Raw genomic sequence first — 17,910 nt, 5'->3', positions numbered from 1 at the left:
CCTACTCTGGAACCCTCTACCACAACACATCAGACTCTCGCCTACCATCGAAACCTTCAAAAAGAGCCTGAAGACCCACCTCTTCCGACAAGCCTACAACCTGCAGTAACCACCGATCCACCAAACCGCTGCATGACCAGCTCTATCCTCACCTACTGTATTCTCACCCATCCCTTGTAGATTGTAAGCCTTCGCGGGCAGGGTCCTCTCTCCTCCTGTACCAGATATGACTTGTATTGTTTAAGAATATTGTACTTGTTTTTATTATGTATACCCCTCGGCACATGTAAAGCGCCATGGAATAAATGGCGCTATAATAATAAATAATAATAATATAAAACACATCATAAGCTTCAAAACTGTTCACTTTTAATATTGAAAAGTTCATGGCACTTTATTTTTTAAAAGTAACAAGACTTAGACTAAAACAGTTCAAAAAGACCGATAGGAAACATGAGGATTCAGACAGAACATGACAAATAAATAAAGGTCACAATAAGAATTGCTGGTGGTATATTTTACAGGGAATACTTTTATTGTGATGTCAGATGCGGTCAGGTAACTTGGCGGATGTGCAGGATATCACACATGTCACTTTGTTATTCCTTGAAGTCAAGAAATTGCTGCAGTTTTTTCCGATGTTCTGAAGATACAGGAACAGCGCTGGAGAGGGGAAACAGGTCCGGGTTTAATCCAGTGAAAGTCTATACCAACAGCCCATCTGCCATATCGGATACTTACTGTAGGTGCTCTCCGAATGTAGTGGTGATCCTGTAGATTGCAGTCTTCAGAGTGGATCTGACCGCGAACCTTAGCGTCTTGTAGGAGGAATCTACTAGGCTCCAAGTGAATCTGGTTGGTTTGCTGGAGGCATATGGAAGTTTAAAATGCTTTTCTACAGCCTGGAATAAAACAGATCACTAAATAGCAGCACATTGTTAGAAGAGTCTGACAGTTATAGCAGCAATTCTAGAGTCCAGTTTTAGCTTTTTGTATTACTCCACTAACACTATCTTTGGAAATGTATTAAAGGGTAGCTCTGACACTGCTCACTTCCATATTGACAGATAAGCGGCGCTGATGGCTGCCAGGAAGGAATCATACACCTGTCCCATCTATTAGAAGCAGCACCTGTAGGAGGCAGATCATCAGTGCTCACCTCCCGATTCAGAAGTAAGAGGTGCCAGAGCAAATCTTTTATAATTTGACAACTTGGGAGATACATTTTTCCTTCTTCACAGGCTGTAACAAGATGTATGTGATAAGCAGCACGTGCATAGTACTGCAACACTCGATGTACTCCGTAGTGATGAGCAAGTGTGCTCGGATAAGGTGTTATCTGAGCATGCTCGAGTGCAGATAGTATTAGAGCATGCTGAAGATACTCTTATGTTCAAGTCCCTGTGGCTGCATGTCTCACGGATGTTCGACACCCACAACACATGCAGGGATTACCGTTAGGTAATCCATGCATGTGTTGCAGCTGTGAAAGACACGAGACATGCAGCCAAAGGGACTTGAAAATAATATTAGAGCACGCTGAAGACACTCTTAGCACACGAGCATGCTCAGATAACACCTTATCCAAGCACGTTCGCTCATCTCTAGTACGGAGGAAAGGCACATTGCAAAGATCTAATTTGTTAATTCATGAGAATTAGAAATATTAATTAAAACAGATACATAAGCATAGCCCACAGTCCTCTTTAAAGAGTGTATGACAATAGTCTGTCACAATAATTTGCTGATCGTTAGAGGTGCAACCACTTTGACATCCAATGATCCCGTAACCGATGTCTGACGAGTCCTGTCTTCAACGGGGTGAAGGTGCACATGTTCGACCTCCGCTTCATTCATTGTCTATGAGACTGGCAGAAATAATCAATCATTGTATTTTACTTCCAAACCCATGAAAGGAGAAGAGGCAGAGAATGCTTGCTTAGATTTCATTCAGGACAGGGGTCAGTAGAGTCCATTCTCTGAAATGCTGAGAGTCCAATCTCTGAAATGCTGAGAGTCCAAATTGTCAAACCCCCAGCAATTACCAAATTATCCCCCATCCTTGGAATATGATGTTATTTTGGGGGACAACCCTTTAAAAATTGATTGTTATGACGCACACAACTCACAAGGTGAGAACTCTGCCTTTTTAGCAGCTATACGTTCTATAACTATACTTCTTCCCTCTGCATTTTTAATTCTTAGGCAGCAGCACTAGTGACAACCTCACCTCCTGTAGAGCAAGAAGCGTGGAGAGTATGGTGGAGAGGGTGGTCTGCACAACCCCCATTCTGTCTTCTGAGAAGGATGCTACCACCAGATTAGACATGGCTGAAAAAGACCAGAAACAGGGGGTTACTATACCGCACGAGGGATTATGTAACAGATCTGTACTTCATATACATTTATGATCGTGCTTTATGTCGCATAGAAAATAAGGAGCACATGTAGGAGCGATACTAAACCCATGCAAGATCGCCAACATGGAAACAGACTGCAATGGTTCCCATATACCCAAGGTTTAACGAGGACCTGACGAGTCCTGATTTATATATTGTAATAAATACTTGCATTCTTCATGAAACAGCAACTCTTGAACATCCTTTTCATACCACTATGTGGCGCTGTTCCAGTTATTATTCCTAGAAATGTTTAAAGGGAACCTGTCACCCCCAAAATGGAAGGTGAGCTAAGCCCACCAGCATCACGGGCTTATCTACAGCATTCTGGAATGCCGTAGATAAGCCCCCGATGTATCCTGAAAGATGAGAAAAAGAGGTTAGACTATACTCACCTGGGCGGGCGGTCTGGTCCGAAGGGCGTCGCGGTCTGGGGCCTACCATCTTCATCAGATGATGTCCTCTTCTTGTCTTCACGCTGTGGCTCCGGCGCAGGCGTACTTTGTCTACCCTGTTGAGGAGAGAGCAAAGTACTGCAGTGCGCAGGCGCCAGGAAAGGCCAGAGAGGCCCAGCACCTGTGCACTGCAGTACTTTGCTCTGCCCTCAACAGGGCAGACAAAGTACGCCTGAGCCAGAACGGCAGCGTGAAGACAAAAGAGGACGTCATCGTAAGAAGATGGGAGGCCCCAGACGGCGATGCCCATTGGACCCGGACCGCAGCGGGACCGCCCCTGGGTGAGTATAATCTAACCTCTTTTTCTCATCTTTCAGGATGCTGTAGATAAGCCCCTGATGCCGGTGGGCTTAGCTCAACTTCCATTTTGGGGGTGACAGGTTCCCTTTAAATAAACTGACAACTGGGAGGGGGGGAAACCATTCCCCTTGTCAAAGGAGGTGTCTTTAAAGTAGGCACTGATTGGACAGTCTCAAAGTAGGAGCACGCCCCAAACTGGCAACACCCAGATGTCAATTTATTCGTAACCTTTTAGCAGTAACAGAGGAAAGGCACAAGATGCAATCTGGAGCAAAGTGTCCTCCATAATTATTTATTAAAACAGACATTTCTGACGAGCAGACAGAATAAAATAATGGAGTATAAGATTATCTCTCTGACCTTCCAAAGCCCAAATGTGGATTTGTGAATCAGCGAACACTTCTTGGCTAGAGGCTTCTGGATGCTGTATAGGGGAGAGAGAAAAAAAAAGTTGAGCCGACATATAAATAACAGATACACTTTACAGGTTTCTGCGGTATGTCAGAACTAGCACAAAATACTAAACCCCCGTCAAGACCACCACTTAAGAGTTTTGGAGGACATACTTATGTAAACTCAAAAGGGGGTTTGTGGTAGTTGCTTCAGATTATGACACACTACTAAAAATATACTGTATTTTTCTGACTATAAGGCTACTTTCACACTAGCGTTGTTTGCTGTACGTTGCAATGCGTCGTTTAGGAGAAAAAAAACGCATCCTGCAAAGTTGTCTGCAGGATGCCGTTTTCCCCATAGATTTACATTAGCGACGCATTGCGACATATGGCCACACGTCGCAACCGTCGTGCGACGGTTGCGTCGTGTTTTGGCGGACCATCGGCACAAAAAAACTTTACATGTAACTCCACCCCCTCCTCCCCGGACCTTACAATGGGGCAGCGGAAGCATCATAAGACTGCTTCCGCTGCCCACGTCGGGCATCACTTTCACAACGCGCGTCGGCCCCGTGCCAACGCTTGCGTGAAAGCAGCCTTAGACACACTTTTTTCTTCCAAAATGTTGAAGGAAAGTGGGGTGTGCAAGGAAGGGGGGGGGGGGGGGGTCTTCTAGTCCAGATATACCTTATCTTATAGTCTGTCTGTGGTGGGGAGGTGGGGGAGTCAGAGTGGCAGAGGAGCAGGTCACAGGAGTCAGCGGATGCAGCTAACACTGTGCCCGCTGCTAAAGAAAATGGATATTCACTGCGCCCTACGCCCATAGTCCCGTCCACCTCTATGTACTGAAGTCGGCACTGAGAGGTTGGAGGGACGATGGGTTGTGGAGCAGTGAATATTTATGTATGGGGGGTGGGATGTATTAGTACAGAGTTGGGGGACATTACCCCTATAACAGTGTCAACAGCAGATCCCCCCACTCACCCCCATCCTGCTTACCTTTCTGAACAAATAAGTGAACAAAACTCGTTTTGCCAAAAAATGCTTGATCTAAGAAAAAAAAATAAAATGAAAATGCATTACACAATATACAAACAGAACTGTAGATGATAAACATACAAATGTTACTCCCATAAGCATTTACAAACAGTCACATTACAGGATATGGACTTCATAACAGGGAATGCCATCACTGGGACCCACCCCCTCTATGAGCCAAAACAGAAAGCTGCCCTGTAACAGAGGCTTGTGTTTTGGCAGACCTGTCAAGTCTATGAATTACATAGACGGGCAATCATTTGAAGCTTGGTCACTGCAGGTAGAAAAGCATGAGCCGCGCTCTTTAAAGAAGGGTACACCTTTGAGACATAACCGCTTAAAAATAAAGATTTATAGGGCCACATTTATTAGACTGATTGGCATCCTACCGAAAGGACAACCAACTTCTGGGATGAGTTCATCCATTACCACCAACCACACAATCCAAGCTAGGAGGGGTGTGTATGGAGAGGTTGTCAAGAGTGGACATCAAGAACTAATTCTCCAAAAAAAAAAACAGAAAACCATATTGCCTGGTATACATGGTGTGCGCTTTGCCCCAAAGATGTGTCCCCTCCACCTGTGTAATATCATATGCCCCTGCTTTTTACAAGCGTTCACTAGCTGGTTGTACCCATCGTGTAGTCAGGGAACCTGCGGCTTGTATGCTCAGCATAACACGTCTGGTACCTACCTGCTCCTTTATGTTCTGGAGCCATGCATAGAGGACACGCTGACTGTCACTTCCAGTAGGGCTACTGCTGGCTTTAGAGGCTGGAGAAACTTCTGAGCTGATGCTTTTGAGGTCTTTAAAGAGATACAAAATACTTGTGAAGACCTAGGACCAAGACTGCGTATGCAAACCACAAAGTAGGTGTACCCCACCTGGGCCACAAGTCCATAGCTTTGCGCCTCTTCTCATAACTTGTGGGCTCTGTACGGATCCATGCCATGGAGAGTTTTGGTCTATGACACCAGTGATGTGACCAATCGCAGGGGAGGCAAAAGGACTACCGGGCTCCCACGCTGCTTTGAGAGAAGCACCCGGCTTCAGAAGTGAGGGTATAGGGGTGCGAGGAGTTGGAACAATGTTTGGAGAAGGGTCAACAGTGTCACTGATGAAAGAGGTGCCTTAAAAATGAATTAAGATCCAATCAAATAAACCAAATATGCAGAAGTAGAAACATTCAGAAAAGAAAAAATGGGTGAGTTTACAATGTGAAATATTTATCCCCAAGACATATAGGGCACATTTTTAAAAAGGGGATTCCAACTTTAGAGATTTTGCCGTATCCAAACCGCAGCTCTTTCTACATAGTTCTAGGAAAGTTACAGATGTTTCCCCAAGTTCTATAGATGAGAATGGAGAAAAAGTCGCCTCTATTTATTCGCCTCACTATTCTGGGGAAAGGTGGGACTTCCATCTATCGGACACTTATAGTATATCTTATGGTTAATCATAGCATAACCTATGGTCACTTAAATGAGAAGCAATGGCTTTAGCAAACAATGTAGCGTGTACATCTGAGGACATACCCGAGCTGCTGGAAGATTTCCTGGTCTCTAAAGAGGATGATGAGAGTCGAACACGTCCATTGCTTGCAGCAGCCTCCTGGTAAGCGACAAGTCTTGATGTCAAATTGGTTAAGACGCTCAAGCACTCTTTAGAGATGGCGGTCCAATTGTGAGGATGGCCTCCTGTCAAATAAGAGTCTGGTTGTCAGTAATTCTAATGAGGAGAGAAAGTAAGATGGCTTTAAAAAAATGTAAGAACGAAGCACATACCGGGCTGACTGAGGCTGAACACTTCTTGTCGTCGAGATGGAGAATATTGAGAAAGGAGCATTAAATCTTGGAAGGCCAGATACTGGAGAGGACAAGAAAAATGTATAACAGGAATTAAAGTGCTTCTCCTAGGAGTCAGTACAGAAGAGGCAGTGAAGACAAATTACATAATGAGCACTTCAGTTAATAATAGATATTTAGGGCCTACACCAAAACTTGATTACAAGTTCATCAAGGGGACTTTTTTCCCACTTCATAAAATTTCTTTGCTTCCATTTGACCCTAGATTGCATCACTGATGTCCATCTCTATTTGCAAAAGCAGTCAGAGCGCTTCTATCAGGCGGCACAGCGATGGTCATATCGACGGCCAACCTACATCCGTTTCTGGAATCGGAGGCATACTGCAGCCGTCAGTAAGCTGCAAGTAACCAGCCTCCGATCGCAAGAATGTGCATCTTAGGCATGTGTTGGCATGCAACAATGTGGAATGGAACATGGATGTCCATGTATTGAAATCCAGATATTTTTGAGGAGTCAATGACAGGGAAAGTGTCCAATAACCGTGACATTACATAGCTACTGTAGTATTATATACAGATTCCAAGTGGCCATTAGCCAGAAAGGAGTCACTGTACATCAGATTTACAAGTGGCAACCTCCTGTGATGACGTGCATACGCTATAGATATATGTGTGTATACTGTGTTTCTCAGAAAATAAGACCGTGTCTTATATTATTTATTGCTATGAATGATGAGTTAGGGCTTATTTTCAGGGGGATGTCTTATTTTTTTCCACTGAACAACAATCAATATTTATTCTTGAACAAAAAAAAATAAAAAAAAAAAATAATCAGCATTTACTCAAACCTAATATCACACACACGTATATACAAACACTGCACATATGGTACATATTGCCCTGTCTCCTCTTCAGTTCCCCTAAACTCCTGCAGTTAAAAGGACCTTTGGTGACATCATGGACAAATAACCGTGATGTCACCAAAGGTTCTTAAGAAGTCTTAACCTCAGAATAGAAATCCTGCGGGAGGACCTAAGAGAGTAGAGGCCCTGAGAAATTCCCCAGTTTTCTCCCTGTTCCCACTAACACCAGCCTGTCTCCTCTTTAGTTCCTCTAGACTCCTGCAGGTAATGTACCGTTGGTGACATCATGGTCACATAACCGTCAGGTCACCAAAGGTAATTAAGAAGTTTTAACATAAGAATAGACATGCTGGGGATCCCTAAGAGAGTGGGGGCCCTGGGCAATTGACCAGTTTGCCCCCCACCCCAAATGCCTGTCGTGTTTGCGTGTGACTGTGCATGTGAATATTTTAGCAACGTCACAAGAAAAACTCACTTTTAGTAGAGGAGAATTACAGCTCAACATGTTGGGAAGACATTTTTCTGCTTCTTCAGGAAAGGCTGTCTGCACAGGAAACCTGCGAGCCTAGAAAAGTTGAGACAATATAATTATAGAAATTCTATTTTATTAAATACATTTATCCTGAATTGGTTTTGATGAGTTTCAAAATAAGCCGATATAAGATATATACTGAATAAAAACAAGAACATTTACTGTATTAACTTGGAGCGTTTACTTTACAGCAGAGGTCCCCAACCTTTTTTGCACCAGGGACCGGCTTTAAGCAAGACCAGTTTTCCATGGCCCGGTGGGGGTGGGGCAGGGGCGGGGCTTTGGTCATATGGGGGTGGGGTTATGGAGGGATGGAGCTTAGTGCATACTTATCATATAATTATGACATTTATAATGAGAATGTGATTCAACTTACCATAGGTTCAGAATGAGTGGGAGCACCATGCTTGTTTCCCTGGTGCTCTGCACCATTATTGCCCCATAGCTGTGCCATACAGTGCTCTGCACCGTTTATTATTGCCCCATAGCTGTGCCATACAGTGCTCTGCACTGTTTATTATTGCCCCATAGCTGTGCCATACAGTGCTCTGCACCGTTTATTATTGCCCCATAGCTGTGCCATACAGTGCTCTGCACCGTTCATAATTACCCCATAGCTGTGCCATATAGTGCTCTGCACCATTATTGCCCCATAGCTGTGCCATATAGTGCTCTGCACCATTATTGCCCCATAGCTGTGCCATATAGTGCTCTGCACCGTCCATTATTGCCCCATAGCTGTGCCATATAGTGCTCTGCACCGTTTATTATTGCCCCATAGCTGTGCCATATAGTGCTCTGCACCATTGCCCCATAGCTGTGCCATATAGTGCTCTGCACCATTGCCCCATAGCTGTGCCATACAGTGCTCTGCACCATTATTGCCCCATAGCTGTGCCATACAGTGCTCTGCACCATTATTGCCCCATAGCTGTGCCATATAGTGCTCTGCACCATTGCCCCATAGCTGTGCCATACAGTGCTCTGCACCATTATTGCCCCATAGCTGTGCCATATAGTGCTCTGCACCATTACTGCCCCATAGCTGTGCCATATAGTGCTCTGCACCATTATTGCCCCATAGCTGTGCCATATAGTGCTCTGCACCGTCCATTATTGCCCCATAGCTGTGCCATATAGTGCTCTGCACCGTCCATTATTGCCCCATAGCTGTGCCATATAGTGCTCTGCACCATTATTGCCCCATAGCTGTGCCATACAGTGCTCTGCACCATTATTGCCCCATAGCTGTGCCATATAGTGCTCTGCACCATTGCCCCATAGCTGTGCCATATAGTGCTCTGCACCATTATTGCCCCATAGCTGTGCCATATAGTGCTCTGCACCATTATTGCCCCATAGCTGTGCTGCTGCAATAAAATAATAAAACACATACTCACCTCTCTTGCTTGCAGCTCCTCGGCGCCATCTTCCCGGCGTCTCCCTGCACTGACTGATCAGGCAGAGGGCGGCGCGCACACTATATGCGTCATCGCGCCCTCTGCCTGCAGTCAGTGCGGAGAGAGAGACGCCGGGAAGATGGAGACAGCGCCCGGCGTGTGGAACGAGGACAGGTGAATATGCGATACTTACCTGCTCCCGGCGTCCCGCTCCTTCCCCCGGACAGCTGGTCTTCGGTGCCGCAGCCTCTTCCTCTATCAGCGGTCACCGGCACCGCTGATTAGAGAAATGAATTATGCGGCTCCGCCCCTATGGGAGGTGGAGCCGCCTATTCATTTCTCTAATGAGCGGTCCCACGTGACCGCTGAACAGGGGCGCCGCGGACCGGCTGAAAAACCCCAACGGACCGGCGGTTGGGGACCTCTGCTTTACAGAAATGCCGCTCTGTGGGGCTCAATAGCAAAACTATTGAACTGAAAAAAAAAAAAAAAATGTCCTTATTGCCCATGACAAGCAAAATTACTATTTTGCTGTACTGAGTAGCACAAGGTTGGTTTTTCCCATATGCTGGTGCAGATAAAGGAGGCCCAATATTCACAAAATAGCGAAGGGACCCATGGAGGTTATCTACATAAAATGACACGCATTTCATCATAATAATTCATCACATAGACCCTGCTGACCTCTGTGGCGTAGATCTGGAAGAGCAGCCACACGATATACCAGGTGGTGAGCAGAAACACTCCAGAAAGCCAAATCTGGTAAAACAGCGACACGTCAAGGAGTCCACGAATAGTATCCAGTGGGGGCAAATGTCTGTAGAAAAAATAAAGAGAAAAGTCAAAGGTCGCCAGAGGGGCCATCTTCATAATCTCAATATTTCGGGTCTTTTTTCAATTCTGCACTCCATATACAAAGCAAACAAGGTGGGGAGGTGGCTGCGCAGGCGACCGGCTCTGACCATTGTAGTCTATGCCAGGTGTGAAATGCTCAGCTATTTCCATAACTCCTGTAACTCTACAAAAGGAGATGGCACTTATGTGCGGCCACCTTTAATGTCTACTCTCACCAGTGTCATTATCATAAATAGAAATTCCAAAAATGAAAACCCCCTCATCTATTATACACAGTCTATAAGCCAAAAATGGCTTGGGCTATGTTCACATTTCCGTTTGCCTCTTCCATTTTGAGGGACAGACACAGAATGAATGCACAAAACAAATTGGTTGCTTAAATGACACAAAGGGAAAGCAGTGGGACCTCACTGATATTAGGGGTCCATCTGGGCTGTTTTGTGTTCATTTTTGGAACAGAAAAAAAATAAAGTGTATCCTGCAGAATTTATTCCATTTTAAAACGTGACACAAAACAGAATCCATAAAGATCCCATAATAATCAATGGGGTTCCTCTGCTTCCCTATGCAACAGCTCCATCTTGGACAACAATGCAATTAGTCTTTTCTTTCCAAACAGAATGTTTGAACGGGGGGGGTGAATGTAGCCTTAAATGTCCCCTCTAAGTTTTACTGCGCCCTTTGGAGCAGTACAATTGCACCCCCCTTAACAAAACATAAATAAATAAAAATAAATAATAATAATAATAAATTGCGCACCCCTCATAATAATAAATTGCGCACCCCTATGTCAAAACTATCTGTAGACATAGAAGTTATTACAAAACAAACAAACACAAGTTATCTCCTATCACCAAGATCAGGAACAATTTGCTCATCACTGGGGGTCCCAGCAGTTAGACCCCTTCGTGGAGCGAAGTCTGAATGTTCGGGCTTTATTTTCGCTCAAGTATTTCCATCTGTCCCATATAAAAAAAAAAAATGGAGCGTTGGGTCAAGTATGAGAACCTCAGCTCCATTACTGATGGATGGGACTGCACAGCCCTATTGTCAGTATCCCTGGAGGTCCAGATCCCCAGCGAGCAGAACGTTATCCCATATCAAATAGCAGATCATTTACTTTTTGGGAATGACCCTTTAAAGCCAGAACAAAACAAAGCAAAACAAAAAAAATACTCACTGATCCATTTGGAGGTTTAAGAATGATTGAATCCATTTCCGTGGAATATAACCTAGAATAAAAGACCAAATTTATGTGAAATGTATGCAAGTAAAATATATATGGGATTACACTGCCAGAGGAGGAGCTAACTTTTTGGGGCATAGCCTCCTAGTGGCAGCAGCATACACCCCCGGTTCCTGTGTCCCTCAATGAAGCGATAGAGAAATATATATGGGATTACATTGCAAAACATACCCAAGAAAAAATAGACGGCTGTGAAATTCCGCGCCAGGTACAAAGACTGGACACAGCTGTGTTTAAGAAGATTCGGGACACTCTGGCGGAACTGCAAATACTTGAATTGCTAAAAAAGAATAGAATATATAGTTATTAAATAATTTATGAATAATTCAACATGGTTGTTTTTTTGTATAGCATCATTTAGTGAGAGGATATGGGAAAAAAGAATTATTTGGGTCATTAGAATTACGGTGACATCAAATTTTTGCATTATCACAATCCTGAAAGTCATAACATTATTTTACTGTTAGCGGCTTGCACATTGTGGAATGAGCCGACATTCTCATTGGTGCTATTCTACATGTACAGGTCAAATAACATGATAATTTTACAGCTTGGGGTGCTACAGACGCCTCGTGTTAGTTCTTACCTGCACAGAAGGAAAAGACAAGCAGTTCATATTGTGCCTAAAACACAGCAGGCTGTAACTGTATCCCATAAACCCTCCAGTCAGCAACAGGAAGAGGTATCGCTCATTCAGACACATTGCTTGACTTTTATCTTCATGACCACTGAAAGGGATAAAAAGAAACAAAAACATACAACAAAATATCCTAAATATACATCTACGGTATTAGTGACAAGCAAAAGAGCTCGGATAAGGTCTTCTCCGAGCAGGCAAATGTGTGCAAACCGAGTGTATATAGTGTGCTCGAAAAATATGTTCCGAGTCCCCGCTGCATGTCTCGCGGCTCTTAGACCGTGGCAACACATGCAGTTATTGCCTAACAATCAGGAAATCCCTGCATGTGTTGAGGCTGTCGAACAGCCGCGAGACATGCAGCCGCAGGGGACTCAAGCATATTTTTCGAGCACGCAGAAGATACTTGGTTAGCACTCATGCATACTCAGATAACGCCTTATCTGAGCACGCTCGCTCATTTCTAACACGTATTAATTCCATAATTTCCTAACTCACCTGGGGTCCGAATTGCAAGGAACAGTCAGGCCCCGATATTGAGTTTGACCCAGGACAGTGCAGCACCAAAACACCAGAACCCCCATAGTGGCGTGCACGACGGAGTGAAGCATGTGTTGTGGAAGCAGGATGAGTCCAATAAGGGAGAGTCGAGAACTGGGGATGATAGGCACCACTGCGGATGAGAGCAACCTTATATATATAAATCATATAGGAAGACGCAGACTGCCCGAAGCTCAAACATGAATCACACAGTGCACAAAGGCATCATGTGTAAAGAAACAGCAGGCAGGAGACATTTTTTGTATATAAAACTATGTAGTTCTGCTCATAAGTTTTACCAGTAGCCTAAATAAAGGTGGTGACTGATCATCGCCGCTTGATCCTCTTCAGGTAGGCAGGGATAGGGAGTATGGAGCTAATCATGTCAACCCAAATAGAACCGATCACAGATAAAGGCACAAAATCCAGTGCTGAACGCTGCAGCGCCATTATTTGTGCGATCATTGTAGGGTTCAGCCCCCAGAGACCCAGCAAACAACATTTCCAAACTGTCTCTATGGTGTGTGATAAGTTTTATGAAATGCAATCACTCATTTAGATTCCCAATAGAAGTATGATATGATGCCCCATTGTCTCACCTGAATGGAACTGCACGCTGAAAGTGCACTGAACAGTCTGCAGTATGCACAGGAGCAGCAGACAAAAGAACGTGGAACTACTGAGAGCGTCCTTTATAGAGTCTAAAGGAAAACAAACCATGCGACAGTTAGTCTTCTCATACTCTGAGGTGTCCAGCGTCCTTGCTTTCTGCTCGCCAGTAAAAAGGAAGATGTGCGCTCCTAATGACTGACAGTTTGGAGAGCAGCATGGAGGTCGAGCGCAGGGGCACAGAAGCTGCTGGACCCAGCGATCTGATCAGCTTCAGGGCAGTGATTGCAAGTTCTATAGCAAAGAGTGTGCAACCAGGCGCTCCTTACCGTAGAATTAAAAATCCCTCGATTCATTAAAACGGGAAGGATTTTTCATAAAAGGTAGAGTGCTTGTTTTTACAAATTTACCTATTTAATAAAAGACAACCCTTTTACCGTAAGAATAGTAAATAGAACACCACCATTTATATTACTTCATAACTCTCCCTGCATGGAAGGAATTTTTACAAAGGAAACGATTTCACTAAAGAAAGAAAAATAATGTATCATATAGCAGCTTAAAGGAATTGTCTCATCATGACATCCCTCTACTGAAAATGAAACTTTCTTGACAGACTTGCAAATCCAATGCAGTGATCAACAGTCATCATGAGGCAAAGGTCATACAGTTCCTGAGCAAAGCACACCGCATAAAGTCATGGAAGCGAACGACAAAAAAAATAAATGTATATTTTGCTTCTTTTTTTTTTTGCTCATCCTTAATACAAGTAGTAATTGTAGGGAAACCATTTAAAGGTGTTCAAAAACAATAGATCTACATCATAACAACTAGAATGGCAGCTGATAAAAATCTAATCATAGGTCCGATATCTGTCGTCTCTTCAAACCTAACAGGAAGTGCCTAATCAATAACTACGAGCCCAAAAAATCTAATTGGTGCAATCAAAATCTGGAGGGGCCGTCATGAGGCAACAGGAAACAAAATCAATCAAGAAGAATCTGCCATTCATCAAGGATGGATAAGTCACCTTCTTCTGGAGAAAAGAGATATCAGCATCCTATGAAATAACAGGTCATGTTTACCAACACTGTTGTAGTCTTCTTAGACTAGATAGTCTTCAAATATGCCTTTAACCCATTCCCCCTTGAAGGACCAGGGATAAAAAGTGTGTAAAACACATAATATAGGGCTTGTTTTCTGCCACATTTAGTCTGATAATTTTCCTCCTTGACTTGTCTACACACGAATCACTTACCTGTTAGACATTGTGCCGGATGGAAAATGTGGAATTTGCTAAGACAGATGAAGGCCAAACAGCAAAGTGGTAACAAGATAACGGCCCAGGCAAGGCTGGCGGCCACTCTCCATCTCAACACCTGCGATGGAAACAAGCAGTGATAGGATTAGATGCGAAGAACCGGAATAATTCATTGGAAGGGGTCCACAGCTGTTATTGGGCAGCACGGTGGCTCAGTGGCTAGCACTGTATGATGGCTCAGTGGTTAGCACCTGTAGCCTTGCAGCGCTGGGGTCCTGTGTCCAAATCCCACCAAGGACGACATCTGCAAGAAGTTTGTATGCATTTGCATGGGTTTCCTCCGGGTTCTTCCCTTTCCTCCATTTTAATGTAATGGTGGAAACAGTCACTACTCCTTCAATCCATCATCAGATTTCACAATACAACCGCATACATTATTAATCTTAGTCCTGGTGAGGCTGGTGGACTTACTATGAAAACCCATTTCAGGAACCCTGTATAATAAACTTTTGAAACGTTTTCATGCCAGATATTAAAATACTCATCTTAAAAGGACTGTCCACTATAAGACAACTCCTTAAATGCTAAAGTTCTAACCATTAACTCATCTCCTGGACCGGCACGGTGTTTCCCACTAGTTACATCACGTGACTGACGCAGCTTTCACAGGTCCGACATTTGGTCATGTGACTACCTGGAGTCGCTGCACCCACACTGCTGATCCAGGAGAGGAGTCCTTTTTTTTTTTTATCAGAGAGAGAAAGAGAAAGAGAGTTTTTTTGCCTGACTTAAAAATCCTTCTGGGCATGCTGGACTCCAGTGTTTGACGGATCCAGTGCACGATGGATGAAACGGATGGCCATCCATCGCTAATACAAGTCTATGGGGAAAAAAACCCAGGATCCTGCACAAAAATTTGCAGGATCTTGTTTTTTCAAAACTCGACGGATTTCGACGGGAGGAAAAACACGGAAGTGTGAAAGAGGCCTAAAAGATTTATATAATAATGTATGCAGATTGCATTGTGCAATATGGAAACAAGTCTACTTATGGCTCAGAGGAAAGAACTCAATAGATCACACCACATCGGTTCCCCAGGTCCAGATTTACAACACATCTGTTCCCCGGGTCCAGATTCACACCACTGTCTGACAGATTAGTGCCACTAGTTCCCCAACTCCGGTCCTCAAGAGCCACCAACAGGTCATGTTTTCAGGATTTCCTTAGTATTGCACAGGTGATAATTGCATCACCTGTACATGCAAGCATTCAATCACCTGTGCAATACTAAGGAAATCCTGAAAACATGACCTGTTGGTGGCTCTTGAGGACCAGCTATAGTCTAAATAGGGTCAGCAACTGGAAGCTCTCCAGCTGTTGTAGCACTACAACTCCCAGCATGCCCTGACAGCTGGGGTGCTGACCCCTGGTAGGTCACGTGGTACCACTTCCCTATAGTTCTTCACAATGGCTGTCACTACAGACAGGGAAGACACAGTCGGCATTGTACAGCCTGCAGGAGCTGTGTCCGAGCATCAGCTTCTATGGCGTGGCTGGGACTTGCAGTTCTCCTACCGGCCCGCACACCCTGAGGACGCGCCTCTGTTACCTTTCTCTCCCCGGTCACATTCATGTTTCTGCTGCTTCTCACATTCAAACAGTCAGCGCGGCATGAAAGTAGAAAGGTCCTCCCGGGGGTCTGTCCTCAGCACTGCCTGCGTGAAAACCTCCCACAGGGCTGTCCAACGACGTGCCTGATAGAACGTTAGGACCTCCCTATCCGCCGACTTGATGATTTGAACAAGCAAAACTTTATGTAACACAGCCACGAGGAAACTAGTGACATTCTGCGAGTATCTTTTTCTTGAAGGCCCAGTTGTTTTACAAGACACAACACTGTGGAGTTTGTCTTTGAGTTATATATTTGGTAATAATGAGCTGCATTTAACCTCTTAAAGGGGTTGTCCACCCCTGGAGAAATCTTTAGACGCTGCTGCTGACTGACTCCTAACAATGTGTAAAGCACTCACTGTAAGACTATGTTCACACGTTGCGTTTCTGCTGTATTCTTTTTCCTGCTCTCTTGACAGTAAGGCTATGTATGTATGTTGCGGATTAGCCTTAGGAATTTCTGGTGTGGATTCTGCATCTCTTGGCAGAAAACGCAGCTGCGGATTTGTCACGTTTTTTGTGCAGATCCGCAGTGTTTTTGGTGTGGTTTTGCTGCGGATTTTTAGCAGTTTTCCAGCGTTTTTTACCCCTGCAGATATCTATAATGGAATGGGTACAAAAACGCTGCAGATCCGCAAAAAAGAAGTGACATGCTGCTTCTTTTAATCCGCATCGTTTCCGCACTGAATTTTCCGCACCATTAGCACTGCGGGTTTTTTTTCTCATTGATTTACATTGTACTGTAAATCAATTGTGGATCTGTAGCGTTTCTGCACCTCAAAAAACGCGGATCCGCAGGAAATCCGCAACGTGTGCACATACCCTAAAAGAACCTGCTTACAAAAAGCAGGTTTTGCTGCGTTTTTGCTGTTTGTCGTGCTTGCTGATAAAGTTTAGTGGGTAAAAAAAAGCCTGATTTAACTGCCTTAGGGTATGTGCACACGCTGCGGATTTTGCTGCGGATCCGCAGCGGATTTGGCGCTGCAGATCTGCAGCAGTTTTCCCAAAGTTTACAGTACCATGTAAACCTATGGGAAAAAAAACCGCTGTGCACATGCTGCGGAAAAATCAGCGCGGAAACGCAGCGGATTATTTTCTGCAGCATGTCACTTCTTTCTGCGGATTCTGCAGCGGTTTTCAACATGCACCAATAGGAAAGTGCAGTTGAAAACCCGCAGAGGAATCCGCAGAAGAAACCGCGATAAAATCCGCAGTGAAAACCGCAGTTTTGCACTGCGGATTTTCAAAATCCGCTGCGGAAAAATCCGCAGCAGAATCCGCAACATGTGCACATACCCTTAGGCTACTTTCACACCTCAGGTTTTTTCTTTCAGGCACAATCCGGCAAGTTTTGAAAAAACGGATCCGTTTTTTTGTCATAGAGTTGTATTAGCGCCGGATTGCGCCTGATGGCCAGACGTTTCATCTGTTTTTTTCCGGATACGTCCAAATAGTCGTTTCTGGCGGACGGAGAAAATGTCCAGAGGAACGTTTTTTGTCCGGCGAAAAAAGAGCACAGTGAAATCATGCAGAGTCTCTCTCTCTCTCTCGTAAACTCCATGTTAAAAATACAAACCGGATTAGTTTTTTCACTATTTGCAACGGATCCGGTTTTTGGAACATTAGCCGGATTCTACCTGAAACAAAAAACCTGATGTGTGAAAGTAGCCTTAGTTGTTTGCACCAAAAATGCAGCAAAAATTGATACCTGAGTTTTTTGCTGCATTTTTGCACTTGCTCTTTGTTTCCTATGAGTGAAAAAACACTGAAAGAAGAGACATGCTGCAGTTTGCAAAAACGCAGCAGTTTTCCAAATCAGTCAAAATAAAACCAATGTGTGCGCATTTGCTGGTACTGTAAAACACAGCTAATAATAATAATAATCTTTATTAAATACAAATA

The 17,910-nt window shown here is 44.2% G+C and overlaps 1 protein-coding gene across 1 annotated transcript; it reads right to left on the bottom strand.

Moving 5' to 3' along the window:
• Positions 1–347: 347 nt before the first annotated feature.
• On the bottom strand, positions 348–16,125 carry NDC1 (NDC1 transmembrane nucleoporin). The gene is made up of 18 exons (XM_077278026.1): positions 15,947–16,125; positions 14,335–14,455; positions 13,067–13,168; positions 12,426–12,600; positions 11,877–12,018; positions 11,462–11,570; positions 11,225–11,276; positions 9,874–10,006; positions 7,733–7,822; positions 6,373–6,454; positions 6,124–6,285; positions 5,473–5,718; positions 5,282–5,394; positions 4,549–4,599; positions 3,515–3,578; positions 2,231–2,331; positions 742–902; positions 348–663 (listed from the first exon to the last, which is right to left on the bottom strand). The coding sequence occupies exons 1-18, from the start codon at positions 15,968–15,970 to the stop codon at positions 600–602; spliced, it is 1,992 nt and encodes a 663-aa protein (XP_077134141.1). The 5' UTR covers positions 15,971–16,125; the 3' UTR covers positions 348–599.
• Between the last annotated feature and the right edge of the window lie 1,785 nt (positions 16,126–17,910).

The sequence above is a fragment of the Ranitomeya variabilis genome, chromosome 8, assembly GCF_051348905.1.
Source record: "Ranitomeya variabilis isolate aRanVar5 chromosome 8, aRanVar5.hap1, whole genome shotgun sequence".
Lineage (NCBI taxonomy): Eukaryota > Metazoa > Chordata > Amphibia > Anura > Dendrobatidae > Ranitomeya > Ranitomeya variabilis.
Note: the sequence above shows the minus strand (reverse complement) of the source record. Positions and strands in the feature narration are given on the sequence as shown.